The sequence below is a fragment of the Terrapene carolina genome, unplaced genomic scaffold, assembly GCF_002925995.2.
Source record: "Terrapene carolina triunguis isolate 2854851 unplaced genomic scaffold, T_m_triunguis-2.0 Scaffold18, whole genome shotgun sequence".
NCBI classification, from domain to species: Eukaryota; Metazoa; Chordata; order Testudines; family Emydidae; genus Terrapene; species Terrapene triunguis.
Window position 1 is genome coordinate 9,137,294 of NW_020664369.1, and position 17,212 is coordinate 9,154,505.

Here is a 17,212-nt window from a genome sequence, read left to right on the forward strand (position 1 = left end):
AGTATATATGCAAATCATCTCTACATATATTTCACAACAATGTTAAGGACCAGAGTGACAACTTTCATTTGAGACCTCACGTGATAGTCTTTGGTGAATTGTAATATACACATCAGATTCATGTGATTTCTGTAACCCATTCCCAGCTCGCATTAAGAAGTTCTTGGGTCATGCAAGTATTCCATAGTGAGTCAGACAGGAGAAGTTTTATCTGAACAGAAGTAAAGAATTCCAAACTCATCTCTTCTCTGCCTTCTGCCGCCCTCCCCCAAACCTCCTGCATGTTGTATATTAAATCAAGGACCCAGTTTTAATTTATTATAGTTCAGTTTTTTCCTTCTGAAGGTACGGAGAATTTTAAGATAATGAATGAATATTTCCTTTTATTTACATTGTAGAATCTGGGACGTAGAAAGTAAGGTTTCAGATATGAATGTATGTTACCATTCAAGAAGACAGAAAAAAATTATTGAATAGCCCATCAATATTTGATCTATTAAACAAATCATTCCTGGAAAATAATTTTAACATCAATAAATATACTGTACCAAGAACATTGTCCTGAAGTTATTCAAGTCGGTTAAGAATTCTTCCACCGAAACTTTTTTCAAATCAATGGCATAGTATCCCATCACATTTTGATAGAGCTTCTCCATGTTCTCATGCATCCTGGTAAGTTTTTGGTAATGTTCTCTTGCATAAACTGCAAAGCTGTATATTACTGTTAAGGTTAAAAGAGCACTCAGTGAAGCTAGTTAAAGCAAATTATCGTGATTTATCTACCTGTTTCTCTGTAGCCAACTTTAACATTCAAAAAAACCTCTCAATTATCTCACAATAAATTATTCATTTATTTCAAGTACAACACAAACTACATACCTAGTAGTGTTTAATGAATACTTTGGTAATAGTGAAAAAATAATATAAGAATGATCCTCAAATTTTCTTGATCATTTTTTACTTTGCTAATTGAATGAAACATTCTTTACATTAATTTTATATATAATGGGAATTGATAATAGGCAGTACATAACCTGTTTGCCATATATTGTGTTACATAAAACAACATACCTCAAAGACTTCAATAGGAAGTGGGTGCTGCTTGGATCCGTTGAAAACAGGTCACATCTATTTGGGTGCCTTAGTATGGATTTAGGCATCCAGAGTTCAAATTTTGGTCATAATCCCTATTTATGATGGAAACTGTTTTGCAAGTATAGCAGGCTTGATGTATGTACATATATATATATATATATATATATATATATGTGTGTGGACAAAGCTATATATAATGTCCTAAGGCTAGCAGGTTTGCGGAAACAGAAGCTCTTTGGTTTTCTCTATAGGTAAAATGGGAGAATTTAGGTTGAGTTCTTACCTGCTGCAAGACAAATTTGCTTATGCTGCTCTCTAGCTCCCCCTGCAGAGAGTTATAATTTGCACACGCTTTTGAGGAGTTCCGTAAAATACCTAAAACTTTATTATCTGGAGTTTTCCCATAATCCATACTCAAGAACTGCATAAAATGTTCTGAGAGAGAAAGTAAATGAGGTAATATATTTTACTGGATCAACTTCTGTTGGTGAAAGAGACAAGCTTTCATGCTACACCGAACTCTTCTTCACGGGGGGAGGGATAGCTCAGTGGTTTGAGCATTGGCCTGCTAAAACCAGGGTTGTGAGTTCAATCCTTGAGGGGCCATTTAGAGATCTAGGGCAAAAATCTGTCTGGGGATTGGTCCTCCTTTGAGCAGGAGATTGGACTTGATGACCTCTTGAGGTCCTTTCCAACGCTGATAGTCTGGGAAAAGTACTCAGGGTGTCACAGCCAAATACAAGATGGAACAAAATGTTTAACATAAATAGTTAGAACATATTCTAAGCAACCATTCAAGATGAAGTGGCCTGTTAACACCTCCACTGGCTTGTCTCTAATATCCAAAAGGGCTATAACAACACTGCAAACATCAAACGTTCCAAGTAATTTCAGGTATGTGAAAGGGAACATGTCTAATAACTCATAGGAGCTATTCTTTGAGGGATATTAACCCCCCCCCCCCAAAAAAACCCACAAACCAACAACATCATTTAACATTAATTAAGGTTGCTCTCATCAGTACTCAAAGCCGTAAAAATAAGGAAATAGAAGACTGAGGATTAACACTCTACACTGCAAATAGATACCAGCTGGCTAGGGCTAAGGGGTGTCAACGTTTGGGCTCTGGTTGCAGCCAGAGCTTTGGGAACCTCCCACCTCGCAGGGTCCTAAAGCCCAGGCTCCAGCACGAGCCTGAATGTCTACGCCACAATTAAACAGCCCTTAGCTTGAGTCTCGTGAGCGTGAGTCAGCTGTCATGGGCCAGCCAGGGATTTTTAAACGCAGTGTAGACATACCCTCACGCTAAAATGCCACAATGAATGTTGCCTATGCAGGTTTAATTCAGGCCTAGTGTGTATACATTATGATACAGTCTTTAATTTCAAAGTTTTTTTTAAAACACGAGAGTCCTGGCTCATTCAGTGCACACGACGGATCTGCTCTGGGGATGAATCAGTGTTGTGTCGTGCAGAGGGGGTCTGTTGGACCCCCTTCTCATTTGTTGCAGAAGTTGGAAGGTTTTTAGCGAATGAGGCAGGTGAATGCAGGAAGAGAACCAAGAATCTCATGGTTAGGGCAGATGAACACTGCCCTGCAGACCTAGACTCTATCTCTGCCTCTGCCACTAAGTTTCTATGTGATTCTGGGCAAGTCACTTACAACCAACTTTTTACAAGTAGTCACTTCTGCATGTAATTAAAGGCTATATCATAATGCATACATACATAGGGCCGAATTACAGTTGAACAGGCAACCTTCTTTCTGGCTTTTTCTAACTTTAATGTGCTTATCTCTGCAACCTTTTAATCCTTGTAAAATCCTTAACTTTGTATTTTTTACTTCAGGGGTAGGCAACCTATGGCACATGTGCTGAAGGCGGCACGCAAGCTAATTTTCAGTGGCACTCACACTGCCCGGGTCCTGGTCAGCAGTCCGGGGGGCTCTGCATTTTAATTTAATTTAAAATGAAGCTTCTTAACTTCTTAAACATTTTAAAAACCTTATTTACTTTACATGCAACAATAGTTTAGTTATATATTATAGACTTATAGAAAGAGACCTTCTAAAAACGTTAAAATATATTACTTGCACGCGAAACCTTAAATTAGAGTGAATAAATGAAGACTCGGCACACCACTTCTGAAAGTTTGCCGACCCCTGTTCTACTTTTTAATTATTTAGTTTATTGATGACAGCAACCTTAACTAATATTAAACGAAGTCTGTGAATTTCTTTATTTTAATATAATTTATATATATGTGCTATTTAAATAATAAAGCATTTAAACATTTGTTGACTTCAATGTATACGTTAACCTTCATATTTCAACACTCATGGCCATGTTGACAAATATTCTAAAAGTAATTAAACTGTATTCAAGCAAAACACGTTTTTAATGCAACTTCCTTCAGTTTTACTGCAACTTCTAGATGATACACAATTAAAAAAAAAAGAAACAAGAAAACCGAGTAAGGATTCATAGCTATAAATTTCCCACCCTTTTTAAAAAAAAGGTAGATATTCAGAAAGACATACCGCAGCATATAAATAATATACATAAAAAAAGAGCTGCAATTTTGTATTTTATTTTTGTGTAATTCTTTCTAAGGAAAGTAAGAAACAATTACCCTTTGAAAAGAAACTTCCCCACTTACACATTACAAACCCCAAAGAGCACAGCAGGAGCTTATCAGAACCCAATCTGCTTTTGTTATAGCCCCTCCTCTGACCCTTCTTTGTAATAATGTTATGATAGCTTGAGGTAAATCAGTTATTAAAGGCTGCCATTGCCGTGACAACCAGGGCAATAGTGACTCTCCCCAAGTATGCAAGTAAACTGAAGGGAGATGAGTGACTGAGTATTCTCTGATGTCAAAAATGGTACTGCTCAGGCAGTAGCAGGAGGCAGAAAATGAGCACTGCGTGAGGTTGTCAAGTTGTCTTGAATAGCTCACAAACATGAGTACCAATCTCAGGGCAGAGTGTTACAAACTAGGGCACAAACTCCACATTGGTGCTGGGTTCTATACTTACATTTCACCAAATATCAAATGTAAACTCCTCAAGCAGTATAACAGCCTTAACATGGAGTCACAGACAGTCCCCTTCGGTACTCTGGTCTATCTTGCCAACCAGGTAAGCTTGCTTTTGTGATGGTCCCTTACACCAAAAATCACAATATTCAGCTAACTACCCTCCCAAGAATGTCACCCAGGAAAGGATGGGTGGGTTCCTTGCAACCTGAGTCTGACTATTATCATTACCAACATCTTTGTAAAACCCTAGGGGCTAAGCGCAGGCCAAACTGAAGCATTCGGTACTGATAATGTTTCCTGTCCTAAACTAACCTCAGAAGTCTGTAGTGGCATAGTCTGATGGGGATATGGCAATATGCATTGGCTAGATCTATTGAAGAAGTCCCCCCAGGACAGGGATGACACCACAGAAGCCAGAGTCTGCATCCAAAACTTCATTTTCTTCATCCACATGTTGAGCCTTCTGAGGTCAGGAATGGCTCTGATACCCTCATGTCTGTTTTTGCACAGTGAAATAGATGGACTAGGAGATGGGGGAAACTGCCTGTTAGCTTCAGTTCTGGGGGGGAGGCCTATGCAATCTTTGTCATAAAGTAGATTTTTGGTGGGGAGGGGAGGTCCCACTAGATTTCCCCGCAGATCTCAAATCCACTGTTTTCCCTTGAGGAATCTGTTGTCCCTTTGCTGGCATCTCTGTGAAGACGAAAAGTGCCTCTATCTGAAATCTGGTCTGTATTCTTTTCTGTGGGCATTTAGTGGAGCAGGGAGAGTCTGTTTGGAGTTTGCCGCATTATCAGCCACCGCCTTCTCCAGCTTTTCTCCAGAAAGGGGGGAGCCTGCAAACTTGGCTGAACATAGGACCCGCTTACATTGTCCACCTGCCTTCCAGGAATGTAGCCACAGGTGGCACCTGGCTCCTGAGCAGGAAACCATGGATCAGGGTGAGAACCTCATTGCGCCCATTCAGAAATCAGCTACAAATGCTGATGCTACGGTGAGTTTCTTTAAAATGGAACCAAATTCAGGGTCATCTCTGTATTTAAAGGCTTTGAGATATTCCATCAGGACAGAGATGCTATTGCAAAGCAGGTACCTGCCAGAGATGCTTGGAGGATGGCAGAGGAAGCTTCAGTGTTCTTTTTGAGAATGGCCTCCATCTTTCTATCTGTGGGTTTCTTAAGGTAGAACTCCCACTCTGAGGAAATAACCATATCCCAGACAATGACGTTACAGCGGCATCCACCTTCAGTAACTCTGTAACAGAGCCCTTTGGTTCTTGAATATTATCTGAATTCACTCTTCTCAGTGTGCTTCCCCTTATCAGGCTTGTTCCATTCATCCCTAATCACTTCCTCAAAGGAACAGTGAAGGGTATTGCAGTCTCAGGGGAGGATTTTGAGGGAAGAAATGTATTCTGGGGTTTACTCTCAGGAACCTGTTCAGGTTGGATTTGAAATGTGGAATAAACCTTGTTGCACATAACTTGAAAACAACCACCAAAACACACCGTTGATGTATTTTCTCCTCATCCTGTTCAGATTCAGGATCAGCCAGTTCACTTTCCCCAGTGGAGGAGTGGGAGGAAAGAGGAATAGAGGACTCATATCTCCTGTATCTTTTGTGTTTTCCCCTTTTTTGATTTTTTAACCCTTTGTGTGTGCTTTGGGAGTGTAGGCTGTCTGCTGCCGCTCTGGCGAGGCCTTTTGCAGCTTCCTTTTCTTAGGGCCTGAAGCTTTCTTCAGAGGTCTGACGCAGAATCGTCTCCCTCTGGGTTCCATTTGCCCCCTGGGAAGGGGGAACTCGTCCGAGTCCGCCTGGTCACCTTGGGAAGGAGGTGGGATGATTAGAAGTCCTCCTTCTTTCCCCACAGTACTCATGACCCACTTTGTGGCAGTGGGAGGGGATTTGTGGCCCTGCAAACCTCCCCTCTTTGTCTTGCAGGTGTTCCCCTCGGACTTACCCTGACTCGAGTGGTCAAGTTCCTCTTCACTTCTCGCTGCTCTTCATGGGAGTTTTCTGGTCCACCTTTCCCCCATTAGAGTTGCGGCTGTCTTGGGGGGCAGGAGTTCCTACCTGCTTGCCCGCAGCCCTGGAACCTAGTGGACACAGACACAGGCTGGGCACAACTCACCATCTGCCAAGACTAAGAAAGCTGCCTTACAAATAAAGCATGATTTGGATTTAACTATGTGCTTTCCTGGCTGCTGTGCCATGCCTGCAAGGGACAGAGGAGAGGGCGAGGAGATGCTGCAGTGGAGGCTCAGAGAGGATTAACCCCCGAGTGGTTAATTGACCCAGGGAGGAGAAAGAAGTCAGAAGAGAGGGAGAACAGTGCTCCCCACTATCCAAACAATGGGGAGAAACAGCTCAAATTGAAAAGGTAAGCACATAGGCAGAGAATCTGGCAGCAAATGGAAGCAGAGAGGTTGTGACTGGAGCATGTGGTGTGAAAACGCTGATCCACCTCCATGAAGCCGCAAAGAGAGGAGAGCTGCCCAAGTGTTCTTTATTGTGAGACATGCTGGGCAGTAGAATAATCAAGTTCAATAAATCCAACAGCGAAGAACATGAATACGTGTAGAAGGAACTTTTCACCATGCCTTATCGTGAAAAGAAAACACAGCACTTATATGTCTAAAAGCTAACATCAATAAGCTTTCGGTCAAGATTCATGGACTTGTCTCTTCTCTTCTGGAAGGCTAACATGAAATTCCTTCCGTCAGTTTAGTGAATTTTGCCTCCAAGTGCCTATTTATTAACACATTTTATAGCTGAAAAATTTCTATTGCAGGTTTCCGACAAACTGTGCTCTCCAACAGAATTAGTTAAATTTAATGTGAATGTGATAGTAAAACCATTCTGGAACAATCACAGAGCTTCCTCTGAGAAGTGGTGTATTGCTCTGCATTTTGATATGGAGAGTCTCATGGGAGAAACTGAAAAACAGTCTCTCTCTTCAGTACATCAGTAGTCAGTTTCTTTTGCATCTCATTTAAAAACAAAGTTCTGGGGAAAATATGTGCAGTGCTAGGTTTACTAATTAATATTGTTTCTTTATCACTGACAAAAGAAATGTTACAAATGACAGTGAAATAAATCATCAATAAATGTCTTTAACCCACTCATGCTACAAGATATTTAAATCATTTAATTGGATTTAAAGCACTAACTAGCAATGCTAAGAAAAAATGTTTTTTGATATTAAAAATTAATAATATAAAAATGGAATTTATACATAGATCCAAAGAATTGACTTGAAATACTTAGTGTTCCCATAAATTTTATCACCTCAGGATGGGATGCAGAGGTAAAGTTTCTTAACACCTTAAATTACTGCCTCTTGGAGCAGCTAGTCCTCGAACACACAAGAGGAGAGGCAATTCTTGATTTAGTCCTAAGTGGAGTGCAGGATCTGGTCCAACAGGTGAATATAGCTGGACCACTTGGTAATAGTGATCACAATATAATTAAACTTAACATCCCTGTGGTGGGGAAAACACCACAGCAGCCCAATACAGTAGCATTTAATTTCAGAAAAGGGGACTACACAAAAATGAGGAAATTAGTTAAACAGAAATTAAAAGGTACAATGCCAAAAGTGAAATCCCTGCAAGCTACATGGACACTTTTTTAAAAGACACCATAAGAAAGGCTTAACTTAAATGTATACCCCAAATTAAAAAAAAAAACATAGTAAGAGAACCAAAAAAGTGCCACTGTGGCTAAATAAAGTAAAAAGCAGCGAGAGGCAAAAAGGCACCCTTTAAAAAGTGGAAGTTAAATCCTAGTGAGGAAAATAGAGCACAGACTCTGTCAAGTGAAGTGTAAAAATATAATTAGGAATCCAAAAAAGAATTTGAAGAACAGCTAGCCAAAGATTTAAAAAGTAATGGCAATTATTATTATTTTTTTTTTTTAAAGTGCATCAGAATCAGGAAGCCTGCTAAAAAACTAGTGGGGCCACTGGACAATCAAAATTCCAAAGGAGCACTCAAGGACAATATAGCCATTGCAGAGAAACTAAATGAATTCTTTGCATCGGTCTTCACGGCTGAGGATGTGAGGGAGATTCCCAAACCTGAGCCATTCTTCTTAGGTGACAAATCTGAGGAACTGTCCCAGACTGAGGTGTAGTTAAAGGAGGTTTTGGAACAAACTGTAAACTAAACAGTAATAAGCCACCGGGACCAGATGGTAGTCACCCAAGAATTCTGAAGAAACTCAAATGTGAAATTGCAGGACTACTAACTGTGGTTTGTAACCTATCATTCAGTCAGCAGGCAAAAGTTGGTCAAGATAGGGAGCTATCAGAAGAAAAACGTAAAACAGTGAAGAATAGCCAATAAGAAGACCTCAAAGGAGAAGCAGTAGCCACAGCAGCTGCAGTACCACTTACAGAAAAGAAGGAGCCTTAGAGAGCAGAGGGAGAGAAGAATATGGAGAGTAAGCACGACAGCTATAGTGTAAAATATAGATAGAAATAGGATTGATGAATGTGTCTCTGTACGTTTGGGTTAATAAAGATGTGTGTTTTTGTTATGAATTCTGTTCTATATGTATAAAGTTTAAGATTGCTGTCAGTGACTGCAGGGGACTGATCGCTGCATGCAGAACACAGCCGCTTAGTATTGCTTTAACTATATACTTATGGTTCAGGAGCTTTTAACCTGTACCCAAGGATTGTGCTAAGGGATTTATGTTTACGTTTTGATTTATTTGTACACAGAGCAGATCAGTTATTGTTTTTGATGAGTCATCAAGCCACCCATAGTGCGATGATGCCACTAGACCACGATGTGCTCAGGACAATTCTTCCTGCATTGGAATCTGTCCCCAAAATAGCTGATTAATGATGGGATCCAATCCCACACCAGGACTGAGCTTGACTGTCAGCCATGGTGAAGAAGATTCTCTTGGAAAGGGGTTGGAATCCACAGCCATTCAAAATGACCAGTCGCATAGCAGGCAGATTTTTATTTTGTTTGGGTGGATCAACTAGTACTAAATACAGGGTTTGTTTTCTTAGGGGAAGTTCTCCCTCAAGAATCTATGCAGAGGCTGTATTTTAAAGTTAGGATACAAGGCACTGTGATTGTCTAGCTCTCCTAGCCAAGGGCAGAATTGACTAATGATAGAAAGAGTGTTTGGCCAGATTAACCAGTCAGCACTAGAGTCAGCAGGGAGAATGCTTCCCCCACAACACAGTACAGGCAAGTTCACCAATTATACCCAAGACAGGGTGAGTACTGTGAATATCTGTGGATGAATCTAACTTTGGGGACATAGTGTGGTCTGTCCTGTGTATGTGACCTCATGTAAGGTTGAAGGCTTGTTAATTAGGAATAATTTACTAATGAACTTCAGTCCTCTAATTAATTGCCATGGTTATACACAGGTTTCTAAGCCTAATCCTTACACGTTAACTACTGAGAAAGGGGCAATGCAACTGTAGATTTTCACCCAGCATCCCAATTAGTGCTGAAGGTGACTGTGAGGCCCCCAAGAGAGGCTAATATGCTAGTCCTGGTTAAGCCAGGCAGGTGTAGAAATTGGAAACATAATTTGGTAGGTAGCCAAAGCTCAGAAAGCAACAATAAAGAGAGCAAGGAGTTAAAATGTGAGTCTGCAGAAATGCCACAGCCTGTGGATACAGAAAGAGGAAGTCGTTTTTTTGTTTTTTAAACAGGCAGGCTTTGAATCTTCACAGCAGTCTTCTGTCATTTGTAAAACTCAACTATGATCTTAAATGTAGTGGGGCTTATGTGTGTGATATCTCTCTAAAAGGAAAAGGCAAGATTTTTCTGAGTACTGTGCTGGAAGGCTTATGGGTGGAAGAGGCATTTATTAATTTGACCTTTGAGAAAACTCTTGTTAGGATGGATTTGTTTAAGAGGTTAGTTGAGGTCCATAAAGAAACAGTGATAGTCCTCAAGAAAAAAGTATTCTGCACAGTGCAATAACAGAAAAGGCCTCTGAGGAATCAGGGTATATATGCATTAAATATTCAGGTTGGCAATGGGAAGTTATTGCATTATAAGGTACATTGGATTATAAGGAATAGCCAGCAAGGACTTGTCAAGAACAAATCATGAGAAACCTAATTTCCTTTTTATACAGGGTTACTGCCCTAGTGTATAGAGGGAAGCAGTAGAGGTGACATATCTTGATTTTAGTAAGGCTTTTGACTCAGTCCCACATGACATTCTCATAAGCAAACTAGGAAAATGTGGTCTAGATGAAATTACTATAAGGTGGGTGCACAACTGATTGAAAGACTGTACTCAAAGTGTAGTTTTCAATGGTTCATTGTCAAACTAGGATGATATATCTAATGGGGTCCAACAGGCAGCAGTCTAGGGTCAAATACTATTCATTAATGATTTTGCCAATGGAGTGGAGAGTATGCTTATAAAATTTGCAAATGACACCAAGCTGGGAGACGTTGCAAGCACTTTGGAGGACAAGATTAGATTCAAAATTACCTTGACAAATTGGAGAATGGGTTTGAGTTCAACAAGATGAAATTCAATAAAGACAAGTGCAAAGTACTACACTAATGCAGGAAAAAAATCAAATGCACCATTACAAAATGCGGAACAACAGGATAGGTGGTAGTACTGCTGGAAAGGATCTGGGGTAATAGAGGACCACACATTGAATATGAGTCAACAATGTGATGCGGCTGTGAAAAAGGCGAATCATTCTGGAGTGTATTAACAGTAGTGTTGTATGTAAGATACAGGAGATAATTGTCCTGCTCTTCTTGGCACTGGCAAGGCCTCAGCTGGAATACTGTGCCCAATTCTGGGCATCACACTTTAGGAAAGACATGGATAAATTGGAGAGAGTTCACAGGAGAGCAACAAAAATGATAAAATGTTTAGAAAACCTGATCTATGAGGAAAGGTTAAAAAAACTGTGCATGATTAGTCTTGAGAAAAGCAGACTGAGGAGGGGGGCCTTATAACAATCTTCAAATGTTATGTAGGTTAGATAGTAGGAAAACCTTTCTAATCATAAGGGTAGTTAAGCACTGGAATAGGCTACTATGGGAGGTTGTTGAATCCCCATCATTGGAGGTTTTTAATAAGTGGTTGGACAAACACCTGTCCAGAATAGTCCGGGTTTACTTAATCCTGCCTCAGCATAGGGAGCTAGACTTGTTGACTGTTTCTATGATTATGCACAGGTAGCGAAAGATCAGGAACAAGCTGTGCACATAGGAGCATGAGGAGGTTATGTGGATTTGGGTCATGGTGTTTTGTGGTCACAAAATAGGCATGGCTCATACCCCCTTTCTAGTGAGCCTAGACAAATGTGCTCAGAAAAGAGTATTCCATACGTTTGTCATGTAGTCTCTGAAATGGATGCCCTAAATCTCTGCTGGGGATAGTAGGGGGGACTATGTGCCCTGTCATTAGGAAAGGGCAGAATTCTCAAGGTAAACAAGCCTTTCAAACCCTTCCCCCGCCGCCGAGAGTTTGTAGCCACTGCATTTAGATCTTGTGGAAAGAACCCTGTTATCACCTAGTGACTAATCCCATGCAGAGTGCAGTCAGGTTTCCTTCTCAAAGTGAAGCTGGTTATTTGGTTGTTGAAAGATTCTACTGCTCTGAGCTTAGGATTCCTATAATTGGAGAAATGCCAGAGGAAACACAGCAAGAAAGTAGCTCTGGCAAACTGATTCAGACTTCCCCACAGTGATGATTACCTTGGTGCCAATCTGGGAAAAATCACTGTTACAAGGTGATCCAGAGTGAGTTGGTTGAGGACCAGCTGGTTTTCTCAGGAAAATAAATCGATCCTGAGGAAACTGCTTTTTTTCCTGAAATTCTTGAAAGCCAAGTAGAATTTAAAGAATCTGAGTTCCTCCCTGGATCTGAGGAACAGACAAAGCAATAGATCCAGTTAATAGATGCCACCAATAGGATAAAAAAATCCTGCTATATAATCTAAATCCAGCCTTTCATGAAAATAAAATTAAGATTGTTGACACTTTCAAATAACATGCATTTCCCATGGATACCACACTTTAAACACTTTTAGAAAGCAAGGACTTTCATGAACACAGGGTGTAACCTGAAGATATTACTTAAAGCACCCAATGGTCCAAGATCAGTTGAGATCAGGCCGACAGGAAGGGGCACAGGCAGTCGACGAAAGAGTGGAAGGGTGGATCCTGGGAAGTGACTGGGGCACCGTCCTCGATCGCACGCTCAAAATGTCTGCTTCTGGCCTCCTTGATTCCTGAAAGGGCCAGGCTGAGCAGACGAACAGGAAGACGACGGGTGTCGCTGCTTAGGCCCTTTGTCTCTATCCTTTCTCCTGTAGGTGCTCAGCTGGGGAAGTCCCCCAGGACCAAGCCAGGGGAGGTAGAGGACGAAACAGCTTCCTGGCCTGCTGAGCTGTATGAAGGCCCAAGAAACAGAGGGTGGCACAGGAGTCTTTAAGGCCGTGGAGCCTTGTGTCCGTGAGCTTCAGAGAAGAGCCCCGCCCCCTCAAACGAGAGGTCCTGAATGGTGTCCTGCATCTCCTGGGATAACACAGAGGACTGCAGCCAGGAGCTGTGCCTCATGGCCACCACAGAGGCGACCACCCTGGCCGCTGAGTCTGTAGCGTCTCAGGCCACCTGAAGGGCCCCTCTCGCCACCACTCTGCCTTCGTCCACATGCAGGACGGAGCGCAGACTCCATGAGGAGGGCCCTCCAGCAGATATCCCACTCCTTTTGGATTCTAGGGCAAAAGTTTTTACAGATTCTGCACTTGTCCTTTCTATGGTACTCCCCTAAACACTTCAAAAAGATGTCGGGGGGGGGGGGGGGGGTTACTAATAGGCATCAGCTGTTGCATGACAAGCATGGTTTGAAGCCTGGAGAACTGGGCATGCCCCGCTCTGGGGTGAAGTCCCAGCCAGGACTCGAACTACCAAACTAACCTAACACTTAACTTAATGTCTAACTAAGTACCTACAAACTATATACAAAGAAGATAGACAATGGTCTGTAAAGAACCGCTAACGCTCTTGCAATGCAAGACAAGGCGCTCCGACCGACACAGGCGGTAAGAAGGAACTGAGAAGGCGTAGGGTCGGCGGGGCCTAATATATCAGTGCATGAGTGCGGCACTCAAGGGGACACCATAGCCGACCCTGAGGATACTGCTAAGGCAAAAATCTCTGATGACTGTGCATGTGGGCACACACACACCTAGAATGGAATCGACATGAGCAAGCACTGGAAGAACTTTGGTTGGCTTAAAAGTTTACCTACCAGTGATACTGACGGTTGATACTGGAAACATGCCTATAAAGTTGATGCTTACAAAACGTTCATGAGCATAATTTTCTTCTGGTGTTAGCAATAATACAAGCTTTAATTAAGGCTATTTTACATAGAAAATATGATTAAGCAATGTTTTCTATACAAGAATTATTCACTTGCCTAGGAAAAGCTAAAGGAGGCTTTTTTAATTTAATGGAATAGAGTAATGGTGTAGTCATTTTTTTTTGTAAACAATGAAATTGTTCTGCAGCATTAGTCAGTAGTTCCTCTTTAGAAATGGATATGTTCCAAAGTCTATCTCCATATCAAAAGGGGAGAGGGAAAAAGAGATGTAAGAAGAAAGTAATAACTCATAACTTTGGGGCCTATTTAATAATCACCCAGACATCAAGGCTGTTTAGAAAAGATAGGATAGAGGGCAGAGAGAAAACTCAAGATCTAATGGTAAGATTTCTTCAGAGTGTCTGAGGAAATGGAGTCTCTGGAGCTTTTCACAAGAGTGTAATATTGGTACAGCTGAATAATCCTTTCCCTTTCTCCCCCCCACCCTCATCTGTGAATGAATGAATTAAAAAATTGATACCAAACATTACGTTATTATATAATGTGCCAGATACAGTCGTGAAAAACAGGGAGCTTGATGGAATCTAATATTATGATTAAAAGAAGTTATATGTATAAAAAGGAAGTCAACTATAAACGATACAGCTTTAGGCAAAATACTGTAACCTTTAATGACAGGTTTAACCTCATGGGCAATCCTGTTAAAAAAATAAAGGGGTTGCATTCATATTGATTTATTTTAGTTTAGTGACAGGTAAAGTAACAGTAGAAGTAAGACTAATATTTGAAGTCAACCATGCTTATGCTATCAAGTTAGTGAAATACACCAGGGCTAAAAAAGGTAGTAAATAAAGGAACTGAAACCAAGTAGTGTGTTTATAAGGACATTTGATCACAGAGTGGAATAATTAGAAATGTAACTGTTGTATTAATAATGCACAGACTCAGCTCAGTACAAAGGTCCCACCATTGTCGCTAAAACAAGGAGAAGACTTATACAGCTGTTCCTGACTGCTCGAGACTCACAGTTCTTGAAGCAACTTAGCATTGTATAATGGACTGTTAAAACAAGTTTAAAAGGCATCAAAGAACAGGAAGGGACTTTGTATACATTATATTAACTTTAAACTGGACATTTCAAAAGTGAGCAAGGTACTGATGGAGAAACTGCAACATGGGCAAGCAAAACTGCAAAGTTGGCCAAGGAATGCATTAAAAAGGGGGCTCGTGGAGGTAAGTTGCAGACTGGAGCAAACCAGACGGCGTTTGAGATGCACTCCTGTCGACTCCATTTGCGCTCCTCGTTCTGGTGGAGTACCGGAGTCGACGGGAGAGCGCTCAGCGGTCGATTTATTGTGTCTATACTAGAAGCGATAAATCAACCTCCACTGGATCCATCACTGCCTGCCGATCCGGCGTGGAGTGTAGACAAACCCTACCCATAGTTAAGGGTTTCATATTGCCTGTCAAGCTCTAGGTGCTTACAAACATAAAACAGAAGTGTACAAAAATCTTGAAATTGCACTTGGTCTCAACAGCTGTCATAAATGTAGGAGTTTATGTTAGATAGTTAGGAATGAGAGTCAGATCCTGGGGCTAATATAATCTGTGGGGAAGTAGGTTAAAAGGGTTGATGCCTATAGAACTATTGGGAGAGAGACTTTGGTGCATTGGCATATAAGTAACTGACTAAATTGTCTTGTGCTTTAGCTTTGGATTCTCCCTGTTCCTGTATCACCCCGTTGCCTTAGTTGCCCAGAGTTGACCAGTTTTCTAGTTTATGTTGACCAAACCATAGTCAAATAATATTTTTGTCTTCTTATATCCTAAACTATTAGGTGTGATTGTTAAGGGTATTTAATAAAATTCTATTAAACTAAATTTAACGCTCAAGTCCTTTTCATTAGTTAAGCAATCAAAATTAAAAGAAATCTACGAAAGATGGTACTGGTAATCAGTTAAGCAATTACTTAATTAAGGTTTGTTTTATATCTTATCTTTCTCACAGTATCATATCTTGTAGATTTCTGCACTCAGAGTTAGCTCAGATTTTTTTCAGACTAGTTTCCCCTTAATCCTGTCATTTCTATTTGTGTCCTAACTATACTTCTCACTGTCTGGTAGTTCACCAGCATTGTCAACACTTTTGATATATAATGCCTTCCCTCAACCCTCGTCCTTTTTTATCCACTACACAGATTGTATCAGTTTATACGGACATTTCTCTCTCTCTCTCACACACACACACACACACACACACACACACAATGGTACTTTTTAAAGAGTGTGTTACTGTGCAAGCCATAATTTCGAAGCTTCTGACTTTTGTGGGTTTAAGTTCTGAACCATTAGATATATTAATAAATCATCATGTTGACTATCTTTATATTTATCCAATGGATCTATCCAGTTCATTGAACTGGCAAATTGATTTTGTATTAATTAATGCATATATTATTTAAAAAGTGTTATTTTACACAGAAACACAGATGAGATGCTATTAAGATGCAATTACTATATGTATTTTAAAGAGAATAATTATTTAAATTTCAATGTCAAATTTTTATCCTAGTTACTTTATTTACAAAAAGAGATTTCTTAATAATTAATGAACACTTTAAGTAGTTAACCAAGATTTTCAGTACTGAGGAATAGCAGTACACACTAATCCCACAAAGATTAAAACATCCTACAAAATATTTGAACCAATTAAAATAGGTTTAGGCAGTTGATCAGTTCCATCTTTTTCCCATGAGAGCAGGTAGAATTTTGAACCATTAAAATCAATGTTCTCCCAAGAAACCCATTTCTTTTCCCAGCATGCGCCAATACAATTTCTGCTCAGAGAGCCCAATTCAGCAAAGTATTTATGCATATGCTTATGTAAACATGGTTTAAGTCCATCACTATATGCAGTAGCAGCACTTAAGTATATGTCAAAGTCTACCTAAGATTCATTGACTACAATGGGACTTTATTGAATCAAGGTTCTCAAATACCCTTATTCACAGTCCCTATTCTCTGCTCCTCCTAAACATCTCTCCTTAATGCTTCCTTCACCCATACTTCCTCCTGCACTTAAACAGTTTCCATGTTCATCTCTGCAAAGTTGCTTTCTTTATCCTTCAAATCTCCTCTTAAGCCCATGTCTTCCTGGAATTGTTCCTACACAGTTCTCACATATAATCACCAGACCCTCCCTTAGCTGAACTGTTATCCTCTCTCATCTTGCCTTGATTAGAACTTGTCTAAATGGGAAAGGTTTTTTTTCAGAATATAGGCTTCCACTTTAACTATTCAAGAATAACTATTCTGAAACAGTAAGTCCACACTGCTTTGTTTATGTGGACTTAAGCTACTTCCTTTTTGAATCACTGTATCCAACACTTTTTCAAAATAAACATACAGCATTCTGGACAGTTATCCTATGGAGCAATGTTCTCCTACTAGATGCTTTGCATTCGGGGATTTTTCTTGTGGGGCTTTGTCAGATACCCACCAAAAAGGCACTGGAATTTTGGCACTTGGGGTCAAACTATAAATTCCAATGATACCTCTCCTGTCATCCAGTAATTCATGAGCCAGTGCCATATTCAAACTGCTGAACACCATGAGCCTGAGCCATTAATACAAACAAGCTAATGAACATGCATTGGCAATCACACAACTGGAGGGCTTTGGATGACTTGGGAGACAGGTATGGTGATGCTGCAGTGGTGATACAGGAAGAGGAGG

The 17,212-nt window shown here is 40.5% G+C and overlaps 1 protein-coding gene across 1 annotated transcript in view; it reads right to left on the minus strand.

Annotated features, from left to right (window-relative positions):
* Positions 1-17,212, minus strand: part of LOC112113274 (protein diaphanous homolog 3-like) — a 470,784-nt gene that overhangs the window by 143,864 nt on the left and 309,708 nt on the right. The window contains exon 21 of the mRNA XM_026652145.1: positions 549-713. Coding sequence (XP_026507930.1) covers positions 549-713 — 165 coding nt within the window. The remainder of the gene's footprint in view (positions 1-548; positions 714-17,212) is intronic.